General features: G+C 41.3%; 1 protein-coding gene across 1 annotated transcript in view; it reads left to right on the forward strand.

The window, feature by feature from the left end:
- The first annotated feature begins 776 nt into the window (after positions 1-776).
- The window catches only part of DAW1 (dynein assembly factor with WD repeats 1), a 33,687-nt gene continuing 12,849 nt past the window's right edge, over positions 777-21,614 (forward strand). Inside the window, exons 1-7 of the mRNA XM_068969435.1 lie at positions 777-816; positions 6,776-6,848; positions 8,710-8,854; positions 10,434-10,492; positions 11,217-11,339; positions 15,707-15,806; positions 19,985-20,092. Of these exons, the coding sequence (XP_068825536.1) occupies positions 777-816; positions 6,776-6,848; positions 8,710-8,854; positions 10,434-10,492; positions 11,217-11,339; positions 15,707-15,806; positions 19,985-20,092 (648 nt within the window). The remainder of the gene's footprint in view (positions 817-6,775; positions 6,849-8,709; positions 8,855-10,433; positions 10,493-11,216; positions 11,340-15,706; positions 15,807-19,984; positions 20,093-21,614) is intronic.

The raw sequence follows: 21,614 nt of genomic DNA on the forward strand, positions 1-21,614 counted from the left end.
GCAGGAAGAAAAGGGGACCACAGAGGATGAGATGGCTGGATGGCATCACCTACTCCATGGACGTGAGTCTGAGTGAACTCCAGGAGTTGGTGACGGACAGGGAGGCCTGGCGTGCTGCAATTCATGGGGTCGCAAAGAGTCGGACAAAACTGAGTGACTGAACTGAACTGAGGACTGTGAGTTAGCACAGTTTGTGGCACAGCGATTCGATATGTAGACGATCACGCTGAGGTCATCTTTCTTTTGTGGGGGCAGGGACATGAGGGGCCAGTAATGGTAACCGCGAGCGGGAGTTTACTCCCACCCTCCGGATTAGAAAGCCAGTGGGTTAAAGCTCGTGTGGCCCAGGCTGCAACTGAGGCCCGTGGTCCCCGGCCGCGCCTCGCCCCTTGTGAGATCACCCTGACTGAAGACACCGGGGGAGCTCGTCCACCCACCCCGTACACCTGCACCGACAGGTGCAGATTCAGGCGAAGGCGGCGCGGGCGGGAGCGTTCTCACTGCGCGGCACCCTGAACCCCCTGTCCCGCCCCGGGAACCCCCAGGCAGGTGCGGGCGGCGGAGGGGGCAGGGTGCGCTCTGCACCCGCGCATGTCCGGGACCTCCCAGCCCAACCCCGGACGCCTGAGCGGCAGGATGAGCCCCAACAGCTAGAGCTCCAAGCCCCACTTCCCAGGAGCTTGCAGTGGCCCCCGCGCATGCGCCCCGGAGCTGTCCGCTGTTTGGACGTTTCCATGGTGACCAAGTCGGTTGGCTGGTGGTCCCCTAGCGAGAAAATGAAGCTCAAGAGCCTCCTGCTCCGGTATTACCCGCCAGGTACGGGCCGGGCCCCCTCTGCTTTCACGTGGAGGTCTGCACCGGAGGGTCTGGGGCAGAGGAAAAGTGCTGGGGCCCGAGCGGTGGGGTCCAGAGCGGGTGATCCCTAGGGAAGCCTGGTGCTTCCTAACTTGCTCTCTTCACTGTTTCAGATGCTGTACTCGGGTTCGCAAAACTTTAAAAACTTAAAAAAAAAAAATTTTTTTTTTTTTTTTGAAAAAAGTCCTTAAACTTTTAAATGGCTGACTTGTAACGCTTTCTGGTTACTTAGGAACGAAGTGGAAGGGGAGGGAGAGGGGGCGATTAGTGATGTTGTGGAATATTGTTTCTGAAAGGGAAGACGCTGACAAGGGTCACATTGTTTTTTATTTTAAAGGCACCAGAATGATCAAGTAAAGGTTTGTTGAGTATGGGAAGAAAAATGCATACTTAAAAAGCACATTACCTTAGTGACCAAATTCCAGACTGTACATATCAATCCATCGACACGTTTACTGAAGCCCTGCCTGTTGGCTCAGATAGTAAAGAATCTGCCTGCAATGTAAGAGACCTGGGTTTGATCCCTGGGTCGGGAATATTCCCTGGAGAAGGGAATGGGAACCTACTCCAGGATTCTTGCCTGGGGAATTCCATGGCAGGCTCTTGTAGGTGGGGTGGCAAGGGGTCGGACAGGACTGAATGACTAAGGCTTTCCCTTTACTGTGTACGATTTGTGCTCTTGCAACACGGGGCTTTAAAAAGTTACAGTGAGCTCAGGAACTACGGAATAAACCCAGAGAATGCTAGAATGCTCTAGTTTTAGAGTAGGGCATTGCTTCTTGGTCTTTTGGCTAAAATCAAGTGTAGAGTAGGACACTCTCGCCTAGTCCTCTTGACCTTTAGAGGATAAGTGAAGTCCACTCATCATACAGATAGACAAGGATAGAAATAGGAGCAGAATTCTTGGCTTCTAATTTGGAACTCGCATTGAAACTAAAAATATAAAGTAAAAAGTCCTCAAAACTTGCCACAAGGCAGTAGAAGAGAAAATACACACGCTTAATGAAAAGTCTGAACAAAAACTATCTTTAAAATGTCAAATGGGCGGTGATATCACTTTGGACTGGTTTGATTTAGTATAACTTTGGGAGGGGTGGGACTTGAAGAATTTCGCACTGAAAATCTCACTGTTCACAGTAATGCATCCAACTGCTTACTCACAATCTCCATGAAGATGTCTGATAGGCACAGACCTCATGGGTCATTTTCCCCAGTCCCCTCCTAGTCATGTAGCTCTTTCAGGCTGGGCCCAGTCCACGGATGGCATCACCACCCCGTCCACTTTTTCTGGCAGAACCTCAGCCACCCTTTATTTCTCTCTTGTGGTTCACTGACCCTCTCTGCACTCCCTTGTCCAGTTCATTAACAAATGCTGTCACTCTACTTTCAAAGTGTTTTGTGAGTTCGTCACATTCTTCTCATTCCCTTGGCACAAGTTCCTTGACCCCACACACCTTCCTGCTTTCACCTCTATCCCTATCTCCATCTCACCCACCATCGCTTCTACTTCCGCCATCCCTGGGCTTGTCAACTGGATTCCTGGTTTAACTCCATCCTCTACAGTCTGTATGTCACAAACAGCCCGTGGAATCTGGACTCAGCCTCTCCAGTAGTTTTTCATCATGTTCAGAATAAGATCCATACTCTGTAGGATTTAGCTTACACTCACTACACTTCAGATTTCCTTAAATGCTCTTCCAAGACGTCACGGAGGGCATCTCACTCATCTGTCTCTCTTTCTGGACTCAGACGTCCCCAGACTTTGGCCACTTTTCTTCATTTGGTCTTGGTCAGCATCACCTCCTCAGAGACCTTCCATTATCACTATTCAAAGAAGCACTTCCCCTCATTGATCTTACTCTCAACCATTTCGTTTTATTGTCTTTTATTATATTTATCAAAGTACATTTCTTGTCTGTGCTTTGAATGACTCCCTCTTTCCCATAAAATGTAAGCTCCATGAGAACTGAGATCTCATCTCTTCTTCAGCTGTAAAAGAGACTCTGGCATACAGGAGGCCTTCAGTGTTTACTGAGTGAGTTTATTAGTAAATGAATGTGTGTGATAAATGAGGTTGATCCAGACATAGAACCTGTAATTTTAAAATAAATGTTTAAAAACTCAGGAGATCCTCCTTCTGCCTCCCTGCATGAGTGCAACTTCGACATGAAACTAGTAGCAAGTTTGTAGTAAGGACACTCAGTTTTTTTTTCCCTCTTGAGTTTCCGATTAAAATTAGTTAAAAGAATAACTGGATATCAGCATGTGAAAATGTGGAGCTTAAGGATTTTTTTGGCTTTGATTTGTTAAGGCATCAGTCAGGTGGTGGTAATAACACTTATCCCATATGTCTCCTGACTCGCTTTAGCTGGTCTCTCCAATCTCTCTTGGGAGTGAACCTCCTTGAAAAGAATGTTGTCCCCAGTTTCTCTTCTCCCTTTTGTCTTGAACTCACTCCTGTCATGGTTTCACCCTCACTGATCCACTGAAACTGTTCAAGATCCTCAATGACCACCTCCAGTAACACTGAATCCACTGGCCACATCTCATCTCAGCCTTTGTTTATTTTGACCGGGCAGCAGCACTTGATCCACCGGCTCACTCTGCCCTCCTGTGACTTCCAGGACACACATTCCGTGTTTTCTTCTGCCTTGTTGTCACTCCTTGGTCCATCTTGTTCACTTATCCTCTTCTTTCTGGTCTCAATGTTGGAGTGCCCCTGAGTTCTGTCTTTGGACTTCTCTCCATCCGTCCACGGTCATGCTCAGTCATGTCAGACTCTTTGTGACTGTTCGGACTGTAGCCCACCAGGCTCTCCTGTGCATAGAATTTCCCGGGCAGGAATACTGGAATGGGCGGCATTTTCTCCTCCAGGGAAACCTTCTCAGCCTAGAGACTGAACCCACATCTCCTGTGTCTCCCGCACTGCAGGTAGATTCTTTATCTGCTGAGCCATCGGGGACGTCTCTAACTCTGCTCATTTGCTGGACAGTCTTATCTATTCTCAAGGCTTAAAAATCATCCTGAGTAGTCCTAAGCACCTGCCTGCCTGCCTGGTTCTTCATTCAGATGAAGAACATACATCTCACAACATCAACATACATCTCACATGGGGCCTCTGATGGTCTACCTCCTGTCAGTCAATGGAAGCTCCATTCCTCCACTTAACTTCTGCCAAAACTTTAGACTTGTCTTTTTCTCCTTTCTTGCTCACTCCATGTTTGGTCCAGGGACCAACACTGCCAATTCACCTTCAAAATATACACAGAGTTCAACAACTTCTCTCCAGAATCATGGCCACCATTCTCTTTATTGCTAGAGGCTCTATGCGTGCCCCACTTCTGTGGAGGTGAGTCTGTTAAAGCATAAATCTGATTATGTCACCATTCTTCTCCAGCCCTTCAGTGGCTTTCATTTCTTTTAAAGTGAAAGGGCCATGATGCCCAAGACCATATCAGATCCACCACCTTTGGCCTCTCTGACTTCACTCCCCCTTCAGCAGCACTTCTCTGCTTTGTGTTCCTCAGGTGGGTGAGGCATGCCCCCAGTCAGGGTCTCTGCAGTTGCTGATTTTTTGCTTGGAATAATCTTCCCCTGGATATTGTTACTTTTAGCTTCTTTAGTTGTTTTTTTTTTTTAATAAAACATAAGTAAAGTGAATAAAGTGAAGCCCCCTCCTTCCTAGAATTTCTTCCTCATGATATTTCAGAACCCCCTTCCTTGCTTTGTCTTTTCTTAGCATTATCTCAATTCAACCAAAATAAATTTTACTTATTTATCTTGTTTAGTCTCCCCGACTAGAATATCAGCTTCATGAGGGCAAGAACTTTGCTAATTTCACTTATAATGGTATCTGTAGCTCCTAGAGTAGAACCTCTAAATGAGCCTCTAGGGCTCATTGTGGGTGCATAAATGAGGGATCACATATTTGTTAAATAAATGAACGGTTTAAATGAGATGATGTGGGTTAAGCAGAATGTGTAGAATCCACCTTGAAATATGAGTGGATCAGATCTGAATCCAGAATTCTAAAAGCAAGTAAACTCAAGTAAAGCTTTAGACTCATGGTTGTGACTATTGCCTTAATGGTTATCTTATAATAAATAAGATCATCTCACTTAGCATGTTAGATACTTAAATTCTGATCTTTGGCAAGCCACATGATATTGCAAGTTTCCAAGGTACTCCTTGGAAGAAAAGTTATGAGCAACCTAGATAGTATATTCAAAAGCAGAGACATTACTTTGTCGACTAAGGTCCGTCTAGTCAAGGCTATGGTTTTTCCTGCGGTCATGTATGGATATGAGAGTTGGACTGTGAAGAAGGCTGAGCGCTGAAGAATTGATGTGTTTGAACTGTGGTGTTGGAGAAGACTCTGGAGAGTCCCTTGGACTGCAAGGGATCCAACCAGTCCATTCTGAAGGAGATCAGCCCTGGGATTTCTTTGGAAGGAATGATACTAAAGCCGAAGCTCCATGCGAAGAGTTGACTCATTGGTGAAGACTCTGATGCTGGGAGGGATTGGGGGCAGGAGGAGAAGGGGACGACCCAGGATGAGATGGCTGGATGGCATCACGGACTCGATGGACGTGAGTCTGAGTGAACTCCGGGAGATGGTGATGGACAGGGAGGCCTGGCGTGCTGCGATTCATGGGGTTGCAAAGAGTTGGACACGACTGAGCGACTGAACTAAACTGAACTGAATAGCAGGTGGGTGTTAAATGACATCAAATAGGAGAAGTATGGCTCACCACTGAATCATTTTCATGTTACCTTTATCCCTTCTGTGTATAAAGCAATTATGTTTCACCTCCTTATCTTTTAATTTCAGTCCTCCCACCCTCTTTTGAATAGCGTATAGGTCAGGAGCATTCTTTTGTTGGCATCCACTGAATAATTCCTCTCCCTAACCTAGATTCCCGAAGACCAAAGGAATGTAGCAGTAATATGGGTAATCAAACTTGGGGCTTTCCCTTTTTACCTTTTATCCTTCAGAATCCCTTTGCTTTGTGAAGAGTAGGTGTTGAATACATGCTTTTCAGTTGACTCAGTTATGACAGTCTTTGTTGTTTATTTGTTGCATGTGGGCCCCTTGTTCTTTGACCAGAAGCAGGATCTAAATGAGCATTAATTGAACTGGTTGGCATTTTGTGCAATTTAAAGGTTTCTGTTAATTGAATATGAGCTGGGTAAGCAATGCTATTTTACCTTTTGAAGCTTTGCCTTTTGGTGCATTGCAGAATTTGGGGAGGGGTGAGTGTCTTCTTACCCAAGTGTTTTGGCAATCACACATTACCTATAGTTCAAACCTAGGAGAAGATCAAGAATATTAAGATACTGTGAGAAACAATCTCTGACAAACAACATATATTCCTGAAAGCATCTTTATCTATTTTCTGCTTATACTTTTCATTGCACATGTCACAGCCTCTTGCTTGTATTGGAGTTCAGTGAGCATACTGCCTTAATGTCTTGTCACAGTGAAGCAGTCATATAAATTTACATGTTTCAGATTTTACACTTTATTTTCTAGATTCATTTTTGCATAAACCCAACTAATTTTTAGTAGTTGGCATTTAGTAGTTTAACATTTTTCACTTTATTAAAAATGAGATAGTTGTGAATAAGGAAAACAATTTTGCCAATTTGCTTGCTAGATTTTGAAAATGCATCTATTTAGGAAAATGGATTATGCTGTGTGGGCTCTGAAGTGTTAGTTCTTTCCAACCTTTCTCTGACTTATGAGTGATTATATTACTCAATGTTACATTATTTATTTACTCAATTGTTTATTGAATATTACATATGTTTTATGTTGAAAATTTTCAAAAATGGAAAAAAAAAGAAAAAATTGTATCTAGTAGGTTAACTTTTGGCCTAGGCTGTCATCATAAGTGTTTTATATTTATTTATTTTTTAGGAATTATGCTGGAATATGAAAAAAGTGGGCAATTAAAGACCAAATCCATAGACTTGCTTGATCTTGATCCCAGGTAAGGGAGCTATATAATGCAGCATGTATTTCATATCCAAAATCATTATTGGAAAACCCTGACATAGGATGGTGCATAGATAAGCTCATAAAACTACAGACAATACATTACTAAAAAAATTGTTCTGGGTGTATTATTTCCTGTTCGTTTCAGTGAATTTTATTTTAGTGTCTTGCTGAGTGGGCTTCTGGGGTGGCTCAGTGGTAAATGCAATGCAAATGCAAATGCAAATGCTTGCAATGTAGGAGACTCAGGAGACGTGTGTTCGATCCCTGGGTTGGGAAGATCCCCTGGAGGGGGGAATAGCAATCCACCCCAGTATTCTTGTCTGAGAAATCCCATGGGCAGAGGAGCCTGGCAGACTATAGTCCACGGGATCCCCAAAAGCTGAACATGACTGAAGTGACCAAACACGGCTCTTGCTTAATGAGGAGGGTGTGGGAAAAGGATTATCAGTCTGTCCTTTTCTTCTTTCCAAACCGACCTTATTTTAAAAAATAAACCTTTTGGTTTGAAAATCTGTTTTGATTCATAACATTTGTTGAAAGTCTTTCCATAACATTTGTTGAAAATCTTTCCATTATTATCTTTTGAATTCTTATGCAGGTCTAACTCTGTTGACCCCTGAGTCTTTCAAAGTCATTGTTAGGAACCACCTCTGATCCATTTCCATTACAAATATTCATTCTTATTCTGAAAGACTGTATTGCTTGAGAGCTGGCACCATATCTTGGACATTCCCTGGGCCTAACTTATGGCAAGTAATCAATGTTAGTTGAATGAAGTGTCTCCTAGATCAGCGCCTTGCACAAACCTGGAGCTCAGGACATGTTTATTTATGAAAAGAAGGATGCCTATTAAATAATGCATTTTTAATGCATTTGCTGAGACAGAAGTAAGCGAGTACAAGGTTTTTGGGAGGTGACCCCGGGACAGATCAGAGAATGAGGGAGGGTTGGGCAGAAGGGGAAATGGCCAAGCTCACAGGGCAGAAGTGGCCAGGCTCTTGTGTGGCCCTCTTGCTTAGCCAGGGGCTGAGGGCTGCAAAGAAGAGCAAGCTCTGGGCTCAGACTCTGATGTGACTCCTGAAGGAGCTGCAGCTGGAGATATGTTTTGCAAAATGACCCTATTCTTGATGTTTTGTGGTATACAGACATTAATATTTGTCTTGAATTAATATTCTGAACTAGCAAAATTTACTAGAATTGCTGCAGATTATTTGAATGCTGGGGAAACTTGCATCTGTATTTTTCACACTGATTCTCTTTCAGGGAGATAATGTTACAGCATTAAGAAATTAATAATCATGATAGTTCTTTGAATGTCTGTTTTAGTAAGGTACTTTCTCTTTCCCCCAAAATACAGCAAATTGAAACTTTCTGAACCTCAGTTTCTTCATCCCCAAAATAGTTATGAAAAGCATTAAATTTTAGAGAGTTGTTATAGGATTAAATGGGAGATCATAGGTAACATGGAAAGTAAAGTGGGATTGGGCAACTTTAATATATATTTATTTTTTTAAAAAAGAGAAACAGGAAAAAAAAATAAAAGAGCTCTTGTTCAGAAGCAGCACTTGGCCTTCTTAGATAAGCAAATCAGAATCTTTGCACACCTTCCTCAAGCGAAGTCTCAGGTAATGGAAAGGCATTGAAGAGAACCCAGGCAGCTTTCATCCGTGCCAAGATGCTCTTTATTGATTTCTATGATTTTTTCTGCTGGAAATCTCTTGGTGAACATGATGATGCTGTTGACAATTTATAAATCTTGAACTTCATAAAGCAATGCAATCCTTCATGTAGTGAATGTATATGCAATTTCTGACATAGAAAAAAGTAACTTTTTTTGTGTGTGTGAATTTCAGTACAGATGTCAGTGCATTAGTAGAAGAGATACAGAAAGCAGAACCTCTCATCACAGCTTCACGATCAGACCAGGTCAAACTTTTAATACAGAGATTACAAAATAAACTTGGACAACACAGCAACCACAAATTCTATCTTTTTAAGGTAATGCATGTTTAAAGATAGTAACTAGAAGAACTTCAATGAATTACTTAATTCTACTAATCTAAAATAAAATATAAATCATGTCTTCTTTCAGGTCTTCCACATTTTTGCTAAGACTAAATCTTAAATGTTTGTTGAATGAATGAATAAAATTCAAAAATTGGTTTCTCGACAGGTTCAATAAAGATTTGCATTAGTAACTTTAACTTTTCTTTATAATGATATCTCTAAAGAATAATCATTAAAGTAGCTCTAAGTTATTGAATAATTAAATTTTTTTCCAGTTGGAGTAATATTAAGATGTATTTCATGGTGTATCAACATTTCAAATTTTCTGCTTCCATATGAACTAAACTGCATTTCAGTAAATTATTTATTGATATGGATTGTATAATAATTTTAATCACATAAAGATATGCTTATTTTCATCTATAATCTTGGCAACTAAATTAAAATAAATGTCATTTATTGCTTCAATAACAGCTTTCATTTTTCTTTATGATTTAACATTTAATGCTTTATTATAGAAATGATTTATATTACACTGATTTCATTTTTTATGACTTATATTACTTGTTATTTATATAGTCAGCATATTTTGTCTGATGTGAAATATTCAACAGTTTTCTGTATTCCTTCTTTCAACTTACTGAAAGATGGTCATTCTTGTAATAATTCTTTTTCCAGCAGGTGACACTATTTTACTTCAAATATGAGCTCTATAACTTATATGATCTTGTAATTTACCTTCCAAAGGGAATATTTTGATAGTGAAGGAGGACACTATTAATAGTAACACTCTGGTAGTAGACATAATTAGGACTGTTCCAGTCTGGCCAGTCATCTTAACTAAAAACAGATGGTCCAATTTAAGTATATTCATTCAATAAATATAAAGCATCCACTATGTGCTAGACAACATATGGATGGAAATATAAATTCCATGATATATTCCGACTCTAAAGAAGCTTTAAGATTCAAAAAGTAATAATTCATTGTTAATCTGTATTTGAAACATCTTTGGTTTATTTCCTATATATATTGTTTATGCATATATACAAACCATGTACAGTATGTGAAAGAGAATATAAATTAGTGAAAAGACCCTGGTGCTGGGAAAGATTGAAGGCAGGAGGAGAAGAGGGCAACAAAGAATGAGATGATTGGATGGCAACATTGACTCGATGGACATCAGTTCAAGCAAACTCTGGGAGCTAGTGAAGCACAGGGAAACCCGGCGTGCTATAGTCCATGGGGTCGCAAAGAGTCAGACACAACTGAGCAACTGAACAATAACAGCTATTTGTATCTCATAGCTATAATCTATCTAAAAGCAAATTGATAGAAAACATAGATTTGATCATGCTTCTCTGTAATTATTTGTAACCTCCAGATGCATTATTGATCTTAATAACAGAAGGTCCTATGTGTTTTCCTCCTTTGTTCAAATATTGGATACTATCCACTTATTATATATAATTAAGATGCATTTGAATGTCTTCATTGGTTGGAAGTTAAAATGAATGAGCTGAATAATTTTGTTCGAGTTTGAAATGAATGGTGTTTTCTTTTATTGAAGGTTCTCAGAGCACATATACTGCCACTGACTAACGTTGCACTTAATAAATCAGGCTCATGGTAAGGTTCTTTGTTTATTAAAAAAATTATTGGGCTTTATTTTCTTAGAGCAGCATTAGGTTCACAGCAAAATTGAGCAGAAGGTGCAGAGATTTCCTCTCGATGATAACTTCTGCCTTGCATCACCCCCGCAGCAGCTTCTGTCCCTATCGCCATCTCCCACAGAGACCTACATCTGTTGCAACTGTTGAACTATATTGACACACCATTATCACTGAAAGTTCATGGTACACATTAGGGTTCACTCTTGGTTTTGTACATTCTGTGGGCTGGCAAATGTAGAACGACATCTATACAGTGCTATGTTATCACACAGAGCAGTCTCACTGCCCGAAAATCTTCTCTGCACTGCTTATTTATTTCTGTGTGTCTGTCTATTTCTTTTTTTTTTATTTCTAATTTTTAACAACCAAGGGATACAAATCTTTTTTTAAAATAAAAATTGCCTACCCATAATGTAAGGAGGGCATGGCAACCCACTCCAGTTTTCTTGCCTGGAGAATCCCCATGGACAGAGGATCCTGGCAGGCTACATTCCACGGGGTCGCCAAGAGTGGACATGACTAAGTCACTTTCACTTTCACTTAACTCTTTGTTCTGCATACACAATTTTCACTGTAAAAAGCAAGATAAACGAGGCTATAGTTTTGCAGGCAAAAACATGAGGTCTTTATTAACACGCTGCTGGTCTCACCTTGTGCTGTATTTCCACTGCTTGTGTTAGCTTTATCACAGGAAGCTATGATCGGACGTGCAAGCTCTGGGACACTGCCTCTGGAGAGGAGCTTCACACCCTGGAGGGTCACAGGAATGTGGTGTATGCTATAGCGTTCAACAACCCTTATGGGTAAGAAGACACCCACTCGTCCAGTGATTCCTTATTAACCCACTGGTTCTTTTATTCATCTCTCTCTCCATCTAGTGGGGAAGGAAAAGAGGAAGATGAGCTAAAAGTTGTTGAGTGTCTGATGTATGCTTTAGTGTGTGCATGCTAAGTCACTTCAGTCATGTTCCACTAGTCATCTATTTTATACACTAAGTAAGTAAGTAAGTAAAGTCACTCAGTCCTGTCTGACTCTTTGTGACCCCGTGGACTGCAGCCAGCCAGGCTCCTCCTTCCATGGGATTCTCCAGCCAGGAATACTGGAGTGGGTTGCCATGCCCTCCTCCAGGGGATCTTGCCAACTCAGGGATCCAACCCATGTCTCTTATGTCTCTTGCACTGGCAAGCACATTCTTTACCACTAGCGCCACCTGGGAAGCCCAACTCAGCCATGGAAAGAAATGAAATTGGGTCATTTGTAGTGATGTGGATGAATCCAGGTCTTCCCAAGTGGTGCTAGTGGTAAAGAACCCGCCTGTCAATGCAGCAGATGGAAAAGACGCAGGTTCGATCCCTGGGTCAGTAAAATCCCTGAGAATGAGCATGGCAACCCACTCCAGTGTTCTTAATTGAAGAATTCCATGGACAGAGGAGCCTGGTGGGCTATGGTCCATAGGTTCGCAAAGAGTCAGACACGACTGAAGCGAGTTAGGATGTTTGCAGGTTCGGATGAACCTAGAGTCTGTCCTACAGAGTGAGGTAAATCAGAAAGAGAAAAACAAATATTGTATATTAAGGCACATATATGAAATCTAGAAAAATGGTATAAATGAACCTACTTGCAGGGCAGGAATAGAGAATGCAGACGTATATGGACACTGTGGCAAGGAGAGGATGGGATGAATTGGGAGAGTAGCATTGACACACATATATGTATGTGTGTGTATAAAATAGATAGCTAGTGTATAAAATAGGGGCTTCCCTGGTGGCTCAGAGGTTAAAGCGTCTGCCTCCAATGCGGGAGACCCGGGTTTGATCCCTGCATTGGGAAGATCCCCTGGAGAAGGAAATGGCAACCCACTCGAGTATTCTTGCCTGGAGAATCCCATGGACTGAGGAGCCTGGTGGGCTGCAGTCCACGGGGTCACAAAGAGTCAGACAGGACTGAGTGACTTTACTTACTTACTTACTTAGTGTATAAAATAGATGACTAGTGTGCTGGATAGAACAAGGAGCTCAGCTCGGTGGCCTGTGGTGACCTAGAGGGGTGGGATGGGGCAGTGGGAGGGAGGCTCAAGAGGGAGGCGATATGTGTATACATATAGCTGATTCACTTCATTGGGCAGCAGAAACGAATTCAACTTTGTAAAGCAATTATACTCCAACAATAAAATAAAAAAATAAATTTAAATATCTTCTTCAGTGTTCAAAATAGCTTTGGGGGAGGTATTACTGGCCTCACATAAGATAGATAAAATTCAGACACCCCTCCCAGGATCACACAGTAGTAGAGTGGTGAGCTAGAATTCCCGTTGATGCAGGGCTGACTCTCTGCCCTTGGGAGTTCTCTGACCGGAAGATGAACCCTGACCGGAAGTTCCTGCTGATGTTTCTAGCCCTGGACCACGAGAGAATAGCTGTACATGCATGACACGGTTTGTTTTGTGTAGAAGTTAACCTATAGTCTTATCAGGTGGAAAACCGTGTATAGTGACCTGCTAAATAATAGTATGAAATGTGGCAGAACCATTTTTAAGCTAACTTCTGGTTAACCCATTCAGTAGATCTTCCCAAGGTCCTCTATCCTTCTAAATAACATACTGCTTATACCTATAGCTGTCTGAATGCCTGCAGCAACTACTCTATCCACCAGTACCCTTAACTTCTCTTTGCACTGGGGACGTTTTCAGCTTACCAAGAGTTAGTCGTACTTGTCCACAAACTTGCTTGTAGGGGGTTGTGCTTTCAATTTGTAATAATCTAATTTAATTAGATATTGCTTAAGCTAGTGAAATACGATGTGTGAAATTAAAGCTGTTGTCTCCTATGAAAACACAGATAAGGTAAATATTTGAAAAAATTGTTACTAAATGAAGTTGTAGATGAGACCATTATAAAAATTAGAGAAGACATTGCAGAAAGGACCCTCTTTTCATTTAGTATTAGAGACCACAGGAGACCATGTGGGGGCACTGAGAACCGAGGAGAGAGTCAAGGCATGAGAGTCTGGATAATTATAAAGTCTGCAGCTGTGCTGAGCACTTACAGTTTTCTTTGGGATATGTATTTTGGGCCATAGGACCCCTCACATTTTTGTTTTACAAAGGAAAAGACTGATGGACTTCAGTACATACAACTCAACATATGCATGTTTAAAAAATTAATACATAAAAGAAAAGTCAAGTGATCACTGTGAGAAAATTTGTGACATATGCAACAAAGAGTTATTATGGAGAACATGTAAAGAACTCCTTTACAAATCAATGGAAACAACACATTGGAGAAATAGTAAAAAAGTATGAATAGACATACTTAACAACTAGGCAAATATGAATTTTAAAATTATTTTTATGTTTTGGCCATATGAATGGCAAAAATTAAGAGGTTAATAAATTACATGTCATGTTGTTGAAGAGGCCCTAAAGAGCCTCTTTGATGAGGGTGAAGGAGAAGAGTGAAAGAGCCAGCTTAAAACTCAATATTAAAAAAACTAAGATCATGCCATCTGGCCCCATTACTTCACAGCAAATAGAAGGGGACAAGGTGGAAGTGGTAACATATTTCCTCTTCTTGGACTCTAAAATCACTGCAGACAGTGATTGCAGCCATGAACTCAGAAGATGTTTGCTTCTTGGCAGGAAAGCAATTACAAACCTAGACAGTGTACTGAAAAGCAGAGACATTACTCTGCTGACAAAGGTCCATATAGTCAAGGCTATGGTCTTCCAAGTGGTCATGTATGGCTGTGAGAGCTGGACTGTAAAGGACGCAGAATGCCAAAGAATTGATGCATTCAAACTGTGGTGCTGGAGAAGACTCCTGAAAGTCCCTTGGACAGCAAGGAGATCAAACCAGTCAATCATAAGGGAAATCAACCCAGAAAACTCATTGGAAGGACTGATGCTGAAGCTGAAGCTCCAATATTTTAATCATCTGATGTAAACAGCTGACTCCCTGAAAAAGCCCCTGAGGCTGGGGAAAATTGAGAGTAGAAGGAGAAGAGAGAATCAGAGGATGACATGGCTGGATGGCATCACCGATGAAATAGACATGAACTTGGGCACACTTTGGGAGATGGTGTGAGACAGGGAGGCCAGGCGTGCTGCCATCCATGGGGGTCACGAAGAGTTGGACACGACTGGGAAACTGAACAACAGCATTGTTGAAGATGGGGTAAAATGAACACTTTCCTACACTTTTGAACAGTGAGCTTGCACTGCAAGTGATGGCCCAACTGTGTGAACTTTTGATGACTTGTTATTAGTACAAAAGACAGACAGGGTTCAGGGTGAAGGAAAAGATGTTTGTTAGTTCCCTGGTTGAGGGTTGAACAGGCTAATTTACTCTTATTTGTTGAGTGTTGATCAGTAGCCCTGATCCACAGTAGATGTGTGAAGCTTCTTGCTTGAAAGGAACTGAAGTCTTTCTCATATTTCCTCTCCAAATCCTCTTTCTTCTTTAAAGATCTTACACTTGGAATAATACAGATTTTACTTTCTCAAGGAGACACTTACTGTCTAACTTCTCAAAACCTTATCTAGCCACATGTTTAATTGGATCTATATCTTTCCATTTTCCTTCTTTTAAATTTGATATTACTGTCTTCAGTATATCTAACAGAATTTTTCCATATTCCTGCAACCATATTACACATTATTAATTTCTACTTGTTAGTAATTTTCTAAACTAAATCCCTTACCATATTCATTAATGAAAAAATTATTGCAATCTTAAACACAATTTATATTTAAAATGTAAAATATTTAAAATTGAACACATAAAGAGATACTATTCAAAAATTAGAATATTATTTTGTTTTCCACCGCAACAAATACAGGATTGCTTATTATTTTAGCTGATTAAAAATTTTTATTTTACATTGGAGTATAGTTGATTTACTGATTGCTTATTATTTTAAAAGTGAAATAAAATTTTTTGTGGGGGTGGGGTGGAGAGGGGCACTTCCCATCCTCAGCACTCCTGAGGGAAAATAAATTACTGAGTAATAAATTACTTATTTATTTTTTTAAATTAATTTTTATTGAAGTCTAGAAAGTGAAGTAGATTTCTAAATAGAGATCCACGTATTAATATCTTGTCTTAATTCAGTGTATCAAATACTGTGATTGACTTTGTTTTCAAATTCCATATATATATTTTTTAAATCTTAGTGACAAAATTGCCACTGGGTCCTTTGATAAGACTTGTAAACTATGGAGTGTAGAAACTGGAAAATGTTACCATACCTTTAGGGGTCATACAGCAGAAATAGTGAGTATATTTATTTTATTATATTTTTATGTTGTCATTCCTTTTGTTTTTGCTTTGTTTTACTTTTTTATTTTTATCGTTTTCAGTAGATCTTATTTTTTAGAGAAGTTTGAGGTTGACAGAAAAATTGAGTGAAAAGTGCAAAAATTTCCCATATATTACTCCACCTCTCCTCCAAAGCATGCCCCATTGTCAGCATTCCCACCAGGGTAGCACATATATCGCAAGTGATGAGTTTACACTGGCTTTTCACATAGTTGTTATTTCTTTTCAGGATTCCATTGCAAAAGTAGTTGTTATACCTTTATAACTAATTTAAAAATCTGTTATTTTAAATTTCTCTATATTATATATGATGGTATTTATATCATTTCATAAACTACTCTAGCTTTAATATCTTGCAGATACTGTCAAAGACTCATATCCTGCATTGACTAAAAATAATGGGATAAGTATAAGAGTACAATAGCCAATCTGATGTCTTTCTCATTGACTTGCCTTTAGCAAATTGACTTGATTGAGGGTTGGCGAACTTCTTAAAATAGCTTTTAAACTAACTTTTTTATACCATGTAAAATATCTAAGCTGATTGTTTCCTGGATAAAATTAGAACTCAGATTTGCACAAGTGGTTTGACACTCTAAATTGCTTTCACTATTGGGAAGCCCTCATCCTTAACTAATTCTGTATTAAATGTCTTACAACAATTAGTGAGATCATTTGCACCCTGTGGAACAACTGACAGCTTTTAAAGAGTTTGCTTATTTTAGGAGTAAAATTTATTCATAGTCATTCTTCATATTTATTATATTTTCATCCAACAAGAGCTATGTTCAAGGTACTTTGCTGGGGATGCTGCAGTGAAAAATTATAGTTTTTCTTTTTACATGTATTAGCTTAGTTGTTCCTCATAACAACCCTAAGGGGTAGCTATTTCTCCATTTTTCAGTTGAGGATGCTGAGGTAACTCTCACATGGTCATAAGACACAATCCTCATTTTCATAGTGTGGCCGTGTTTCCACACTCCCTTGGAATTTTGAAGGTTTTCTTTTTTTTATAGTTCCTAGGAAGACATTCATATTTTGGAATCAACGACATCAACCCAATGAATATTTGCTAAGTATTGACTGTGTGAAGCCCTCGTCTATGTGTGGGGGGCCAAATTGTACTTCTTGGCCCCCAAAGATTTCGTAGTTTTCTAGACGGAGTAGAGGTGTCCATGGTTAAGTTCAAAGATGTATTGTAGGTGGGCTAGAAGTTGGTGTGAAGTTCAGTGAGAGCACAGAGGGAATAGCCAAGACTCCTTGGCCAGGAGAGGTATTCAGGGAAGACTCTGCAGAGAAGTGGCAGGTACATTCTGGGCAGCGTGAGCTGCAGCAACAAATGCACAGAGGAGGTGTATAACCATGGTACGTGCTTGAGAACTTAAGTGGCTGAGTGTCCAGAGCACCACTCTCCCAGCTTCACTGCACAGAAAGTGCTTATATGGAGACGCACACACTTGTAAGCACTGCCTGCCCACAGTCAGAGGTGATGGGCAGGGATCCCAGGTGTTGCCCAGTTGTCTGGGCTAAAGGTGTCAATGACTTGGCTTTTGTGTTGACCCACAAAGCTAGATCCCAGTCTTTGCGTGATGGAAGCAGAGGAGGCAGGAAAGGCTACACTGCAGATTTATAGAGGGTCTTAAATGCCATGCTAAGGAACTGAGACTTTATCCTGGAGATATTGCCATACTGTTGAGAGTTTTCACCTGAGAAAGGCATGGTCAGGTTTTGCATTTGGGGAAGATGGTTCTTTTGCCATTGTGAAGGAGACATGGGGGGAGGATAATATGGGAAGTATGAGCCAGTGGGGATCTGGTAACTATGCAAAGAACGATATCAAAGCCCTGTCGTGAGGAGAATGTGAGAGAAGTTAAGGGGTGGGAGGGGTAGGACTGGGTTACCAGGGAGATATGAGGCATGAAGGAAGAAAGTATTTAGGATGATTTCCTGATTTCAGACTTGGGCAACTGACAGTGCCATTCACCAAGTCTGTGCATAAGAGAGAAACAGGTTTCTTCATTTGATTTGCAAGTCTTAGAGAAGGCAATGGCACCCCACTCCAGTACTCTTGCCTGGAAAATCCCATGGACGGAGGAGCCTGGTAGGCTGCAGTCCATGGGGTCGCTAAGAGTCAGACATGACTGAGCGACTTCACTTTCACTTTTCACTTTCATGCATTGGAGAAGGCAATGGCAACCCACTCCAGTGTTCTTGCCTGGAGAATCCCAGGGACGGCGGCGCAGAGTCGGACACGACTGAAGTGACTTAGCAGTAGCAGTAGCAGACAGGGTGATAAAATCTCCCTGTGTGATGTCCAAAAAGAGGCATCCATTTGGCAGTTGGCTCTTTGGGGCTGAGCTGAGCAGTGAGGTCTGGGTGAAAGACATGGATGTGTGAGTCACTGGCATCTGGGTGGCAGTAGAAACCACCAAACAACTGAAAAGTTCCCAGTGGGAAAGGTAGACTCTGAGGAGAAAACTGGCAGGATCCTGGGAAGATGGAGAAGAGAAACTTTGAAAAGATACAACAAAAGAGATAAGAAGTAAGAGGGGAAAAGCAGAGCATTATCAAAAGAGTCAAGAAGGAAGAAAATATCAGGAACCTCAGGCAGGTTAAGTGAGATGACCAAGACGAACCAAGCCTCTCAGCTGGACATTTATCCAGAGTGGTCCCAGCAGACAGGATGGGAAGCGAGTGCTGGGAGACTATGTTTCCAAGGAATTTGGTTGTAAAGGGAAATAAAGTTAGTTTAAAAAGGGACAGACAGAGTCAAGGGAGAATTTGTTTTCATGTGGGAAGAACTCAAGCATGTTTATAGGCTATTGGGAAGGATCTAGTTTAGAGTGAAAGGAAAGTTGGTGAGATCATCTCCCCGTGGAGCGCAGGGAATGCAGTGTCTTAAAATGGCAGCGATCTCTCTGAATCTGAGGCTGGGGGAGAGGAAAGTGAGGGTCAGGGGAGGAAGTTCCCACCAGACAGGTAAGGCTTTTTCAGGGAAGTGTTAGGAGGCAAAATTATCTGATGAGAAGGAATAAAGATGGGAGTGGAGTCAAGAGTAGGGAATGGTAGAATGTACTGAGTCAGAGGCATGTTGGGCAAAGTAGGCAATGGTACTGAGGTCACATCTGAGGATGGAAGGCACGAATGAGCAATGCTCGTTATCTGCCATGCTGTTTTCTTAAACTACCTTGGTTGAGTGATGAGGTAGGGCTGGCAAATGAGTGGATAAAATCCCAGGCTAATACAAGTTGTTAGATTTGTGAAGGGTGCAGGTGGAAGGTGGGGGTAGGAGTTTTGGGCATGCTGGCAAGAGTGATTCTCCAGGTGTCAGTTGACTGGGGCATGATGGACCAGGAGAAGAGAGGGGTTTACATGAGATGGAAGTCATCCTGCAGTGGGCAAGGGGTCTGGGCTTGGTGAAGAAGACAAAAAGCAGAAGTCCTGGGAAATTGTAACTAGAGATTGGTGTATCAGGAATGAATTTCCTAGAGGAGGTGATGCCAAGGTCAGGGTGTTGTAGCCATGGGGGTGATTATAAAAAGGAGTCTGGGACCGTGGGCCCAAGGGTGTTGGATGAATGGCCCACAGGAAGGGTACTGGGGACTTGGAACTGAGACTGTAAGCCAATAACCAAGGTCCTAAGCAAGTGAGGGGATGTGATTGAAAGGAAGATGGGAGCCAGAGGGACTTCTCTGATGGTTCACTGCTCTTCCACTGGAGCTGGTGTGGGTTCAGGCCCTGGTTGGGGAACTAAGATCCAACATGCCCCGAGGCATGGCCAAAAAGTTAAAAAAAATAAACAAAAATGGAAGGGAGCCAGACAGCTTGAATCTCAACGGAATGGGCTTTGCTTTTGTTCTTGATCTTCTGTGGTCTAGAAGTGACTAAGGGGAACCAGTGCCCCTCCAAGCCTGAGCTGGGTGACGTGGAGAAGAGCAGCCTCTGCTCAAGCAGAGACTGCTTTCGTCAACCTGCAGATTGATAGCTACTCATATCTGGTATTTTGCCTACTTATTTGTGCAAAGAATTAGGCTGAATCTGCTAAGGGAGTTGCAGCTTCAAGCTTCTGTATAATAGGATTAACAATCTGAAACTCTATCTTTCTAAAATCTCTCCCATTTCCTGTAATTCAGGTATGTTTATCATTTAATCCTCAAAGCACACTGGTGGCGACTGGAAGCATGGACACGACAGCCAAGCTCTGGGACATTCAGAGTGGAGAGGAAGTTTTCACCTTAACAGTATGTTGCTAATGTTAATAACTTTAAAAGCTTTACATCTTCATTAGCTGTTCCTTTGGATAAGCTTTTTACCTGAGTTGGTTTTTTTTTTTTTTAAATTTGTACCTTTATTGCAAAATGAACTCTAAGTTAAAAGATGTTTTTGAGCAATTGGTTTTCAGACTGCAGTAAAAAAGTGTTTCGGTTGGTTTGCTGGCTACTCCCAAAGACTTAAATGGACACACTGGGCTTTTGGACTTTTTAAAAGCCCATAAACAAGACTGATGGGCTTTTTATTTCAACTAGCTTCAGTCTAAAAAAGGTAGTGGCTATTGCTTATGGTCATCTACCTGGTTAGAAGCAAAGGATGTGGAGGCTGGCACCTTTTGGAAGAGGCAGAACTGGAGGAACCTACCAGAAAATGTCTTAAAAGAATGACTCTTAACTCCCTTCTTCTCTAACCTCCAGTCCCAGAAGCTTCCTGTATCACAAAGTCTGAAGTATAAGGGGCAAGCGGCAGGAGGTGACAAGGTCAAAGGGCACCGCCCAAAGAGTGGATGCTGATGTTGTATCTCAGTGGGGGTCCTATGTGTCTCCACCACCCGTCCATTCAGCACTGTCCTGCACTGCTTCCCGCCCCAGCCAAACAAAAACGGGTGATTCCCAGTGGCAATAGGTGGGAACAGTTGAATGGGAAATCACGTTATCCTATTTTTCTGAATTATAAATGGATTTTAAAAATAGAACCCATTTTATAGGTGAGCTTTTTCTAAGAAAGTTTAAAAAAGGACTAGAAAAAGAGAGGAAAAACAATGCTTTTAACTGACAGCGAGAGTTTTTCTTTATTAAATGGGTGTCTTGTTCTATTATATAGGCATTCTTTTTCACATCTTCACCTTCTTCAGTTTTGTGCATTGGGTTTCCTCATCACCTCTTCTTTCAGGCAAATGCCTAAGAGCATTAGAAGGCATATGTCCTGCTCTGCACACTGTCTGACACCAGGGAATATATTTGTGTTCTCAGAATTTTAATGTTCAGCTCCATTTAATCTTTGTCATTTGGAATCAACCAGAAATTTAATTTATAGATGAACTTTTTTATTATGAAAAAAGTAACTTAAGTGAATTTACTGAAATTGTTAGGCAAAACAAGAGCTACATCCAAGCAGGATCTACAGCAGAGAGGGGCCCATTCTTCCCACTGTCTCATACAGTTTGATTCATCCACCCCAGAGGACATCCAGATGAAAGTCAGGCCAAAGGCTAGATATTTATTAATCTATTTCATGTTAATTCACTATAAGAATTTTAGTTTTTAAAACATTAGCTTTACTTCACAAGCTTTTTGTCTTTTGCCGGTCACCTATTATTAGCTCATAAAGCATACCGGGCACTTTGCTGGTGGCTCAGATGGTAAAGAGTCTGCCTGCAATGCAAGAGACCTGGGTTCAGTCTCTGGGTCGGGAAGATCCCCTGGAGAAGGGAAGTGCAACCCACTCCAGTGTCCTTGCCTGGAAAATTCCATGGGCAGAGGAGCCTGGAGG

The sequence above is a fragment of the Capricornis sumatraensis genome, chromosome 3 (genome assembly GCF_032405125.1).
Source record: "Capricornis sumatraensis isolate serow.1 chromosome 3, serow.2, whole genome shotgun sequence".
Classification (NCBI taxonomy): domain Eukaryota; kingdom Metazoa; phylum Chordata; class Mammalia; order Artiodactyla; family Bovidae; genus Capricornis; species Capricornis sumatraensis.